We start from the raw sequence: 13,334 nt of genomic DNA, 5'->3' as shown, positions 1-13,334 counted from the left end.
GACATATCAGAGGACAGAACTCTGGGTTGTTAATACACCAGAGAAAAAGGAACGAAATATGTGAAAAATTATGAGAAGCTTAGTGACAGCACCATGGTAGCTCTTTGTCTAGTTTAAGACAAATAGGACTAAAAAGAAACTGAATTGTGTTGTGCTATGTTTTGACTAATGCAGACAGAGCAAAATAAGCCCTTACTACAAAACCATCATGGAAATGCAATTCCTGCACTCTAGAGAAGGAACCTGTTCATTGTGAATGTTTCAGGTTTCACAAGAAAAAAATGTAGCTCCTGGGAGTCTCAAGACTATGTGACTATTTTGCTTTCCTCCCTTCTTGCTCTCCTAAACCCACAGAAAAAGGTCTGAAAATATTAATCAATTGCATCTTACAAACACATTTATCCTTACTCTTAGAAAATAAAAAGAACCCATGGTTTTGTGTGTCTGTACAAATATATATATACACACACACTCCCGGAGAAAGAGCTTAAAAATAATCACACTTCCGAAATATAATTGTATGGGGTTTGTCTGTTTCAATTGGCAATGTGCATTTGTCTCCCTTCTCTGATTCCTTTCCTGAACTATCCTCAGATTATGCATTCAAACTATGCAATCAACACTACACACAAGCTATCACTAATACATTTCACTGGTGATTAAAGAAAATTCCAGGAAGTGATTACAGAGGGGATATTTGTAAGGGCGGGTTTGAGCCTTGTGAGCCCGATCTTCATAACCGCCTTCCCTGAGCAAGAGAGGGAAGGCAACTGAGAGGTGATAACTGAGGCTCTTGCTTTGCCATTGACCTCCAGAGAAGGCTATGCCTCCCTGAGGTGAAATGAATCCCAGGAAGATTTAGCTTCACTACACAGCCTCTAGGAATAGAATCACACAATGGTTTCGACTGGAGGGGACCTTAAATATCAACCAGTCAGAATAAAACTGATCTGAAGCACCAAACCCTGGAAGTAACAGCAAAGCCAAATACTGTAGTTCAGTGGAACAGGTCTTTCTCTCCTTCTGGAATGCAAGAATTGAGTCCAAGAGAAGACAGCACACATTATTCTTCAGGTCACATGGGTCTCCCTCCCTATCTGTGCATACATCTCATCTCCTTCTCTGCAATTACCTGGCTCGCGCTACTGCTTGCCTGAGGTAGTACAGCTGATTCTATGAAACTACAAAAATTGCCTCCCCCATTTTCATGTACCTTTATTGACAGGAGTGGCAGTTGTGCACATAGGAGAATGGAAATCATTGGGTCCTGAACCAGGCACCTCAGGAAAGCTACTCCTAGACTTTACCTCAGGGCTTTGGCAGAAAAGCATCTGTTCACTGGTGAGAGACAGTGCCCTTAGGGTAGCTTATACCAATTCCCAACTAAAGTAAACTGTTGGGCAAAAGGATCATTGTTTTTGGCATCTTGGATACTATGCATCATTACAAAGTGTTCTTTCCTCCACTGCTGAATACTGGCACCCAGTTCCACCTCTCAAATACGGATCAAGCCTGAATCAGGAAGTGCAAGATCTGGGCTTTGAAACCAGAAAGTCAGAGATAATAAAGAGCTGCGTAAACAGATGAATGGAGAGCCAGTGGGATCACTGAGATTGTATTGTACAGGTTCTTGCCTACTCATGTTGGACTAAATCCAATCCATGCAATTTATCAGCAAAAGCCATCACCATCAGATCGTGTGGAGTGCCTTATGGGAAATTAATAGGATGTCTTGGTCTGGTTCCTATCAGACTTGTGTTCTTAGCAACGTGACCGCTAATTGTCAACTTTTTTGGAAGGAAGAAACCAATGCCTGAACAGGTCAGCTGCAGCTGAGGTGAAAGCATGGTTGTTTTTCACAGCTCCATGGCAAACCCCAAGAATTTCAGCTCTCAAACTGCTTAACCTGTAAAGGGAAAAACCCAAAGCAGCTGCAGAAAAGCGTGGCCTTGCACACCCAGCACTCAAAGGACAGAACCTCAAAACAAAAACCCTCCATGCAGGACAGCCCAGGCTGTGCAAAGTGACTGCAGTAGACATTGGACTATTTCTTGCTCTTCACCATTCTCTGTGGTGCTCTCCCCAGGCACCCCCTGCTCCTCACTTCATTCTCTTCACCAGCTTCCCTGTGCTCCTTACACTCCCTTTCACACATTCACAAAAGTCACCCTGGGTGCTCTCAGGTGAATTAGCTCTGGCCACCAGATCGAACCCACCCTTACTACTGTCTGAAAGCTGTTACAGTTGTCAGATGCCTCCTGATTTAGACTTGGTTCAGCATCCCAGAAATCATTCCCAGAAATATCACTCATCAGAAGCCTGAGAACAAAGCAAAAGAAATGCGAAGAGTCTCTCCCAGCCTTGTAACACCAAGCTATAATACCTGTCCTTGGGATAGCATTGGGATTTCTACTCCTCACAGGCTTACTCAAGGTGACCTCACAGGAATAAAAAGTAAGAAAAACATGAGATTTCTGCCCAGTTACATTACACTTATGGTCTGTGAAGCCAGGCAAGGGAAGTCAGATGAACACTTTAAATCAAGACAAGTAAAAGAGTCCATCCATTTCCCTGCCTTCCCAAGAAGTGTGGTCAGCTGGCCAGAAACAGCAAAGCACAACTGTGCTCCAGCAGGCCCCCTCTGCCTGCCCTCCTGAACTGTGGCTGGGAAAGAACAGGTACAGCAACAGTATACAGGGACTGAGTGCTAAATTACTGGTGGAAAAGTACTTATCAGGACAAAAATATCCCATTTTAATGTGGACAGTCTTCTAATTGTAACTTTTCCAAGCTTAGTCCAAGTTGTGAGGCAGAAAAAATTTGCTCTGCTTGTTCTGTACTAAAACTGGAGTTCAGTCTCCAGTCCAGTACTTTTCTCTAGTTTTAAATGCATCAGAAATTACAGCATTAATAAGAAAACAGTAAACACGACGGGAGGATTCATTCCAGAATCAAGCTGCACTTGGTAATTTACAAGAACAGGCTTTACACAGAGACTAAGGATACTTGGCAAATGGGATCTGCTTTTTATAGAATGAGAGCACAGCCCTACACATATCTTAACCCGTGTGACCTCACAGGAAGGAATAAAGAACAACCTGCTCTTCATCCATTTGCTGTTGTTATTAAAACATGAGCTTTAGGCACGTGGGAGAGCAGGACAGGAGGGGGAGAAGCCAAACCAAATCCATTGTACCTCACACAGGATTTTTTTCAAATTGCCATAAGAACTCACAGTGTGCAAAACCAAACAAAAGATAAATGCAAGAGCCAAAAATTAAAGACAAACAAAGGACAGAGAGGAATTACCGCTGGGAGGAAAGGGACTGAAAGTGCTGATTAGAAATTTCTCAACCCACCTCGAGGAGGGAGGAGGGGAGAGAAGGGAACGAGAGCCTTCTCTTTCGTGCTCCCTTTTGTCTCCCTGCTTCCTCCCCATCTTGCACTCTGTCTCCTGGCCCCTCCACCTCCCAGCCCCCACTTCTCTTTCCCAGACCGGAGTGTACCACTCTGGCTGGATTAGGGCTCCTTACCTTGATGCAGACCTTTCATTCCTTTGCACAGCCACTGGGGAGAGGAAAATCTTGAATCCACGTTTGCTAGCCCCCCTCTTCCTTTTCTGTGCACATACACACACTCACATACCTTTGCTTATTTACTTTCTCTCGGCTGTGAAAAAGGACATCAGCACCTGATTTATGGCTGGGCAGCAGCGGCTGGAGGGGAGCAGGCGAGCACTGACTGCCTCCATCCCTCAGCACACAGCTATGGATAACCTGTTGCCTGCCGGAAGCCTGTGCCTGCCAGCTCTCCACAGCACCAGCACCACGCAGCCCTGTCTCAAAATCACAGGGCTAGAGGAAACTGGAAGGTCTTCCCACTGCAGCGGTACCTGTCTCTCTGCATTGACCCTGCATGCTCCAAGCAGCACTCGCTGCCAGGAATCGTGAACTGCCCTCGGTGGAGGGAGAAAAGTGTCAACAGCCCGGTCTTTTAGCTTGATAAAAAAGTCCTGATTAGCCTGACATGTCCAGATAAAGAAGCTCTTCAAAAAGAGGGAGGAATGTAATGTCATGTTTAGCTACACCCTGTACTCCTTTGCCGGCCTCTGGACGCTATTTATCAGCACACTACTATGGCTAGTAGGAAAGGAGGGGTAGCTGAGGGTGCGCTGGCACTCCAGACCAGCTCACTGAAGTGGGATACATTTGGAAGCAGCCAAATGGCAGGGAAGGAGGAAGGGAGAGAGGATGAGCTGGAAGCTGCTGAAGCCCCAGATGAGGCCGTGAAACCCTGGAAGGGAGCAGTAGGCAGGCACCGGTGTTGAAGATGACTCAGAGTGAAAATGCAAGGAAAGGGGTGGGTGGGTGGTGGGAGAGAGGTGTTATGACTAAAAGCCGAATTTACTGCTTGTGAATCCTAAATCTGAATAGGAAGAGGGAAGAGGCTGAGGTCTTTTTTGTGGGATACATTGGTGACAGGGGGAAATATATGCCACTTAACCCAAGTGTCTGTTTCTTCTTTCAGCCTGTAACCAGCCCGCCTGGCTAAGTCATCCTACTGCAGCTTTTCCTATAGCCTGCTGCTCCTGTGCCCGGCTGCTGCACCGGCTCACAGGAGGCAGATCTTGCCCCGGACCTGACAGGACTTTCTCTTTCTCCCCGGTTCCCGGCTGCCCCGCCGCTCACACCCTGCTGTAATCCCTACCCCCTCCTTTCCTCGCCGCCCAGCTCTCAGACCCAGCCCCTATTCAGTTTGTCCCCCTTGCCCTCTCCCCATCGCTGAGCCCTCTCTGTTCGCCTCTCCGGCTCCCCTCCCCCTGCCCTAGGGGGGGGCTTGGCTTGCCCGACCTCTTCAGGAGCCGGCGGGGCAAGCGGTGGTCGGCGAGCTGGGCTGGGGGGGCAGTCCCGTCCTGCGCACACAAAGGCCTGGGCTCAACTGCACCGTCACGGGGAGGGCCCCCCTGGAATTCTGCCCCCCCTGGAAGCCGGGGCAGAGGCAGGTCAGCCCCCACCTCTCACACCTCTGTTGAGACGGCATGTGCGGTCAGGACACCGGGTAAAGGAGAAGTTCCTGCAATTGTTCCCGGCCCAGCTCGGCACGGGCGGGCGGGGGGAGCCGGGGGTTTGTCGCCATCCCTCCCCGCACCGCGGCCAAGGACACCCCGGGCCCCCGGACGGGCTCCCCCTTGCCCGACACGAGCGCGCTCTCTCCCCGGCGGCGAGCGGGGGCCCAAGCGCCCCGCGGACCACGCGGAGAGAAGCGCCGGGGGCCCCTCGGACCTGCCCCGCGGCCCCGGCCGGGCAGGAGGCACCGGCTGCCCCCCCGTCCCCAGCCCTCTCCGCGAAGTCTCCGTAAACTGCACCGCGGGACGTGCCCGAGCAGCCCCCGGCCCCACGCCGGCTCCCTCCGCAGCATCTCCCCAAAACGTCCCCATTTTCGCCCTCAGGAAAGCCGTGAAGCCCGGCGGGCTGGGCACGGCACGGGGACGTCGGGGCCACCGGGACACCCGTGCCCCCGCCCGCGGCCCTACCTGCGAGCCACAGGAGGACGATCCATCCCAGGACGTGCCCATCCATCTTCCCAGTGGTCCAGGCGGCGCGGGGCGGCGGGAGAGGCGCGGGGGCGGCCCCGCTCGGGCAGCCGCCTCCCCGCAGAGCCGGCCGGGCTGGCGGAGCGGCCGCGCCGTGTGGCTCCGCTCCGCTCCTCCCCCGGGCCCGCTCCCCGAGGCCGCCCCCGCCGCTGTCCGGGCGCGGCGGCGGGGCTCGGGCGGGGGGCGGCGGCGGGAAGGGGGACGCGGCTTCCCGAAACTGCTTCGCTTCCCGCCCGCCCTCCCTCCGGCAAAGGCGCGTTTCGGTTGCCTGGTGCCTCTCCTCAGCCTAAGGACACCCCGGCACGTTCCTCTGCAACTCCTTCAGCCCCCGGCATCCCCGCTTCTTAGCGGGGTTCTTACAACTTCTCTAGTAAGCGCTTAAAAATGTCCCCGATGATCATCTGTCCTCCCCAAATTAGCCAAGTGTATACCTTGGGAAATGAGCGTAGACGGTTCCTGTTCTAAATTTCCAGCATGGGCGCTGCAACTAATTACTGGAATTTTAGATAAAGTGGGAGTATAATTTTAGGTGAGGAGGTGTTCTCTCTATTAACAATGGGCAGCCGAGTTGCGGGGTGTTAAGTTTTCGTGCCAACACCGCGAAGGGATGGGGATTTTTTTTTTGTTTGTGTTTGGTTTGTTGTGTGGTTTTTTTGTGAGAAAGGGGTCACATACAGCTAAAACCGACATTTTAGAATATGGATGTTGCTTGGAAATTAAATGGTCCTGGCCGCAGCAAACCCACGTGGATACACATTAACTGTACTTAAAACTTTTAAAGTTTCTGTGAAAACTTAATAAGTCAGTGGAATTATTCATGGACCTAGAGCTGGCTAAAAAGCATTCTAGAGCTGGCTAAAACAGCATCGTGCATTCTTTTGTGGCTCAGCACCAGAGAGAAGCACCTTGCAAAATGGCACTCCCCATTCACAGCATCCAGCACAGCTTCCCTTTGAGTGTTGTTCATCCTCAGGCACTTCTCTTAAAGGGCTTGGCTTGTGTTTGTAACCAAAGCTGGGATGGTGCAAGCATCAGTGACCCACATGAGAGATGGGAGTAGTCTCCAACTTTGTCTCGTCTGGAATCTGCCAAAAACCATAAACGGTTCTGATTTTTCGAAAGCAAAGCGCTTGGTGGGTCCTGCTGCTAAAGGCAGGGGGCACAGGGATGGCGGCAGTAAATCTGTACAAGCTGTTTACATTCTAGCAGGTGGTTTCCAGTTGCTCATAATTTTGCCTTTCAGACTGAACTTCTCTACAGGCAAGATAAGCTTTTCTTAAAAAGCGTGAATGAAAAAAAAGATCAATAATTTCTGAAGGAAAAAGCAAACCAGCATGTTTGCTGTGATAAAAGATGTGTTGAAACATCTTTGGTTGTTTTCAAACAGGTGTAGTCCCTCTGTTAGTACAGTTAAAATGGAATTAAGCAAGGAGACAATCCCTAGGCAGTTAATCTGTTTTAAGTGTTTTATTTGGAGCTATTCAATGTTATTTAAAAATATTTTTCACATGGAAGTTTATTTTTATTCAGCATTGCTTTAAAAAAAAATACACACCCACCCCAATCAGTGTCCTGATGTTCCTCTGGCCTGATACATTATGAATTTAACTGTTTTGCAGTACTAGCTAACAGTTACTATTAAGAAGTAAGTCCCTGTTACACTAAATAATGGATATGTGCAGCAGCCCACAGTGATGTTCTCCTTCAGCACACTGATCTGACACCCCACAGCCTTCGTGCATACTTGCAGGTGGAAGACAAAGTAAAACTCCCTTTCGGGCCACAAATTTAGCCTCCAGCAATGTGTGGTTCCAGAAAATTCAGATGGAACTATAATACTTTACATCAGCTGAGGGCCTGCTTCACCATTGTTACCTATCTATAGGGTATAATCCATGGAAGTTTGTATGGGCTGAACTAAGACTCCTAAAAGGTAAATACAAAGCTATCTTTCTCCCCCTAACCATTTTTCCTGATAAACCTCAAAATTTCAAGTGAACTCCTGGTTCCTTGCCTTTTTGTAACTTAGCTGGCCAGGATTCTGATCCAGAGTTTCCTGAGACAATGTTGATAACATCTCATCTGTTTAACACTGGGAGCAGTACAATCCCTTATGCATTACTATTGCTAGCTTCTACTGGGTTTTTTGTTGTTGTTGTTGGTTTTTTTTAATCTACTCCAGCTTTTGCAAATAAATTTGGCAAACATCACTTTTGCTAAACTTTTGACTCACGACAAAGGAAGGAAAGCTTTTCAATACAAGGAAGCACCATTGTTTCGCATGTAACGTTGGATTTACATCTGCTTTGAAATTCTCATAAACTTACTGTACGGTCCTTTCTCATTTAACAAGAGCTGTCATTTGTATATATCCACGTAAGATGGATGCCCAGGCCCTGAATAGATGTTCCAGATCTCTGTAGACCTTTGATCTCATGATTGCAACATCTGAGCTGGCTTAATAGTTAATGTTAGGATGTTGTCTTTCCTTTTAGCCCAAGACCGAAAGCTGCATGACTGCAGTTAGCCCCACTTCACCTTCAAACGGTGAGTAAATTCCTATGCAATTAGCCAGATGGCTTCAAGCCACAGCCCAGCTGGGATTCTCTGTCCCTTGAAAAACAACATACTGGTGGCCTTAAACCTTCATCTCCCTCGGTCAATTGACAACCTTGATACCGGATGAGCAAATTCCCAGTGTTTGCCCTGCGTAATTTAGTCCCGGGCGGAATCGGAGGAATACCACACTTCAGCAGTGTTTGATCTCACTGCTGATACCGCGACTCCACCTGAAGGAGTTCTCTAAGCGATGGGATCGTGAACAAATTCAGCTGAACAAGAGGGAAACAAACAAACAAACAAATTTTTACTCATGCTGTAGCAGCTGCTGGCTCTTTTCTCTCCTTGCCAAGTACTTAATTCCTCCCTCCCTCGTCTCATCTTCCAGTACCAATCTTTTGTGGTCATTTCCTCTGTTGATAAGCAGAGTCAGCTTTTTAAGTTACCACCACATGGAACGATTTATACCAGCACTTCAGTCAGAATGACCCATCTCGACAACACCCCTGAAAACCCACTCTGCTGCATGAAGATTTTCATGCCATTCAGCCCCCTGGATTTCCCTTGTAGAAATTTCCATAGAAACAGTGATTTCAACAGCTTTTCTGGGATGCCATGCTGGATTCAGCCATTAGACACTGCTCTCTTGATTTAGTACTGAGATCAGCACATCGCAGAACTTACTGGGTGACACAGCATCAGTTCATAGCGTTTAGTGAGTCTCTTCAGATAGCTACTGAGTAAAACTTTTCCTCATTTGCTGTGTTACGCTGGAATCTCTTATTAATCCTTGATAGCTTCACAGCAAGACACTGCTGAAATATGTGTACTCTCTGTATATGTTGGTTTTTTCCAAGCTGCCTGGCTACATTTGATAGCACAATAATAAGAGCTTTTATGTCCTATTAACATCAGGAGTGAGTGATGTGGATATATAAACTGCTTTTGTAGTTTTATACCCAGATGTTTGTACCAAGAAATAGAATATTTAGAGTATTTAGAATATTTAATGGAGAAATTTGGCTACAATGAACCTTCAGGTCTGTAATGTAAATTCAGCATTAGGAAGAACCCAAGAGAACAGCATCCTCCTATAGTATTTACTCCTCTGTGTAAATTTCCTATGCTGCTCATGACTCTTTTTTTAGACACCAAAAATCATAGCATGGCTTTGCTACACTTACAGAGTGAACCTGAAATTTTCATTTAAAACACTAATGGCATGTAAGCAATAATGTTTTGTGAAGTTATTATATAGGTACAAGATCACGAGTGAATCATCCCAGCTCACCATCTTTTGTGTGTCACAATAGGCAAAAATACACAATAGGACAAACCCTGCTTGCCTATCTACAGATAGCCTAGGAGACAACAAGCTGTTAAACCCTCTAAGGTTTTGGCTGTAGAGAAACTGTGGGCAGCACAAATACCTTCAGGGACTTGGAATTCACAACCTGGACTTTTGTGACTGTCCAATCCAGCTTTCTTAATAAAATAGGCCACATCACTTTGCCACACTACATCGATTAGTTTGAGCTACAGCCCATATGTTACAAAAACGAATCATAGATTACTTTGGGTTGGAAGGGAGCTCACCCTGCCCCTAATTTAATCTAATTTCACATTCTACTACTGCCAAGCCAGCAGGCAGGGCACTCTTAAGGCATTTCTGAAGAGGTGACACAGCAGGCTGTGATCAAAGCACCCTTAAGATCCTCTCTGGAAGTTCAACAGACTGTTAGCTTGCTATATTCTTATGCTAACATCAGAACCGGAGAGAGCCTCCCAGGCCCAGCTGCTAAAAGCATAAAAGCAGGAGTACTACAGCATCATCATCCCTACTTAATATTTGTTTATCCTTCCAGGGAGCATACCAGCTGCTAGTATGACATAGCATCACATAGGAAGCCTCTCTTTGGTGGATATCCTGCTCTCTCACCTACCTTATTAAGTATTCCCTCAATCTTTTTATTTTTTGCAAGTAACTGTGATGACTGTATGTTTCCTAGAAAGGTACCAACAAGTATTTAGTAGTATGCAGCCAAGAAACAACCTAAGAAAGAGCTTAATAAAAAGTGTGATTACAATTCCTTATTTAAAATTACGTTTTGGGACATCTTAAGCCAATGCTTTAACCAGGGACTGGATGGTCTCTGTATCATAAATCTGTATCCTTGATTCAGTGTTGTGTGGTCGAGTCACGTGCTTCCTTTAGTAACCACACTTAGTATCTTTTTTGATGCAATTACAAACCAATGTGACAGAACCGATTTGCTGCAAACCCACGTTGATTGGCATTAATTACGTTACTTTAATTAATTATTGAAGCAAATCCTGTGTCAGTGATTCTATTCTTTTGCCTGGGGTCCCTGTCACTCTGACGGGTCTGTAATTACTCAGGTCATCCTACTTAGGGCCAGATCCAAAACAAGACTTTGGAAAATTTTTGGTACCTAACATTTAGAACTCAAATCTAAAACACCCTCATTCAGCAGCAGATTGAGACTGAAAGCGCACATGTACTGTCAAAGTTGCCTAAAGGCTTCCAGTTTTCCTTCTCTGCATGCCCAGATAGTTCTGAGCACAGAGATGTCTAACAAACACCCAAAGGCAAGGCATTTGGGGTGTCACAGCCAGGTCCTTGTTTCCTACCCTGAAAATCTGGTCTTACCAGATATTAAGGATTTCCCAGACTTTGTCCAGCATATTTGGAACAATGTGGTGGTTTCCCTGGAGCCATGGCATTAATGATAGATGAAACTGATGGCATATAGGGGATGTAGCTATAGCACACATGGACAGCTGGTTGCCATGTATCAGGTTTAGTGGTTCTGGGATGTGCTGGTCATCAGGGTTACAGCACTTGCCCAGCAAGTCCCATGCATCCCACAATTCCATGACCTGCTGCACTGCAACCCCCAACACAAATGCTACCATTTCTGGAGAGCAGACAGAAGCATTATCAGCTCTCATTTGAGTTCCCTGAGAAACCTGGAAGAAAGGTGCTGATACCTCCTGGGACGCCTGATCCAGGACATTCACAGTAGGTCCAACACTCAGCAAAACCCTGCAAAGACAGGCATGGGAACAAGGCAGGGTGATATGGCTTAGCTTTTGTAAAAAGGCCTCCTGACTCATAGGTGTTTAAAGTCACATCCTTGATCACATAGGTGAGGTGTAAGGCACCCTGCACTCCTCTTGCAGTCGTGGCACTGTTCAGAAAGAAACCCCAGATTCACTAGGTCAAAAGAGAAAGCTGGCAGCTGTAGCTGACTGATTAAATCATTCACCTGGGGAAGGGAAGCCTGCAGGCTCTCATCCCTGGGATGTTTATGTGTTACATGTGAAACAATAATAATTACTGGTTTCCGCTTTGTATCACTCTCCAGAGAATTTGTAGGTTTCAAAATCTCCATAACCAGGCTGAGAAAGAAATCAGCTGTGCGATTATGTGACAAAACCTTGCCTCCAAAACACACAAAGGAGTGCTCAGAGACAATGCCACTTGGGTGGTTTGTAGCCCAATTAACACCCTGCCCTGGCTCCTCCCACACCCATCACAATAGCCCATCAATGGCCCATTTTCTCAAGTCCAAAGAGCACAGGGACAATTGGCAGATGGGAACCCTCAGATAGGAACTCCGAATAAAAGAAAACCATTCCAGGCTCTTCCCAGGGCTGTCCCAGGAAAGCCTCGGCCCCAGAGTGCAGACTGGAACCTATCAAGATAAGTCAACACCACAGTAACTTTAGGACTGAGGGGGATTGTATCCTATGGATATAGGACTCGTTAGAGGATGCAAGGGAAGAGCATTTAAGGATTGCATAGGACTCTTTGTGGGATGCTTACTGGAGGAATCAAAGGGAAAGAAAGAGAGATCTAGGTGATTTGGGAAGGAACAAGTAAGGGAAATGGATAAAGGGATAGAAAGTACCAGTTGTGTGTAAGAATTTGCTGGGTGATGTACTTATCTGTCATACACAGTGCATTCCTTTCTTCTTATTAAATTTCTTTATAACTTACAACAACTCTCTGTTTTGGGTGTGTCCATGTGTATGGGGGTCTGGTGCCAGTCTCTAGTCAAGCCATGCACTGGAGAGTCCACGTGCCTGGGTGACAGTGACCAGACAGACAGGAATAACTCAAATGCCAGCACCTGGAGTGGGACTGCAGGTAGATAGGGCCCCTACGTGTCCCTGGGGCTAGGAGCTGTAGTGAATGATGGTCTGGGTGCCAGCAGCTGGGCCAGGCACTGGGGTGGCTGGGTGCCAACAGCTGGAGAGCCCCGAGGGAGTGACCAGGATTACTGTCCCCTAGAGCAGACCGGCGGGCAGAAGCGGTGCCAGGAGGGAGCGAGTGTGACAGCGTTAGTACCAATCCAGCTGGACCTCTTTGTGGGAAGGTGGTGTGCCCCGAGAGCCCGGGAGGGGGAAAGGATGGCTCATCTCTAATGGGAAAACCACAGGAGGAGCTGGGTTAGGCTGGGAATACACACTTGACCTCCCTTCACTTAGACCTGGGAGCAGGGAGTTGCATCAGCTGCGCCTCTCCTGGGCTGATGGATGTGGCCTGATTCCTCCAACATAAACACCAAATATTTCCCTTTGTGGGTGAGTGCTGTAGCCCCAGACCAGCAGGTAAGGGGGGAACAGCAGATGTAGCCACTGCCATGCTTTTTAGAATAACTTTGCTCATTCTTTCTGACAAAAAACTGCAAGGAAAGATTATAGCCTTGAATCCTGAATGAATGAAAATACATTACTGGCAGAAAACTTCCAGATAGTTTTTCTGTCTATATAGTACTAGGGTACCTAGACCCTATTTTGAGCCACTGGCAAACTTCATTCATTGATGGAAAAGCACAGGCTGGCAGAGGAGTTCTCTGGGCCATTAATCAAGGCCAGGTACCTAGGACTTAAAGTGTTGGCATAGTAATTAATTAAATTAAGTGCTTAAAAGAAAAAAACCCCAACAAGTAATATATAAATACTGGCACAACACTTGTTGTTATCTGTTGGAATGGTCCCAGTGCTACAAATGTTATTTTCAAATCAGTGTAAATGGTCCAGAAAAGTCCTTCACCCACTAAGTTAAACAGCAGACAAATGAAGATTTAAAACATGAGTTTCTTCAGAGGCACTGGGCTCTCCTCAGCACCCTGGGGAAGACTATTGATCATAT

At 47.1% G+C, this 13,334-nt stretch overlaps 1 protein-coding gene across 8 annotated transcripts in view; it reads right to left on the bottom strand.

The window, feature by feature from the left end:
- The window catches only part of ILDR2 (immunoglobulin like domain containing receptor 2), a 39,413-nt gene extending 33,733 nt beyond the window's left edge, over positions 1 to 5,680 (bottom strand). For 5 of the 8 annotated variants that reach the window (XM_039555355.1, XM_039555374.1, XM_039555381.1 and 2 more), the window contains exon 1: positions 5,534 to 5,679. In XM_039555355.1, the coding sequence (XP_039411289.1) occupies positions 5,534 to 5,579 (46 nt within the window). In that variant the 5' untranslated portion in view covers positions 5,580 to 5,679. Of the gene's footprint in view, positions 1 to 3,533; positions 3,906 to 5,533 lie in introns of those variants that run through there. The other 3 variants (XM_039555350.1, XM_039555363.1, XM_039555379.1) reach the window with 2 other exon arrangements.
- Between the last annotated feature and the right edge of the window lie 7,654 nt (positions 5,681 to 13,334).

This window comes from Corvus cornix, chromosome 1 (genome assembly GCF_000738735.6).
Source record: "Corvus cornix cornix isolate S_Up_H32 chromosome 1, ASM73873v5, whole genome shotgun sequence".
Classification (NCBI taxonomy): Eukaryota; Metazoa; Chordata; class Aves; order Passeriformes; family Corvidae; genus Corvus; species Corvus cornix.
Note: the sequence above shows the minus strand (reverse complement) of the source record. Positions and strands in the feature narration are given on the sequence as shown.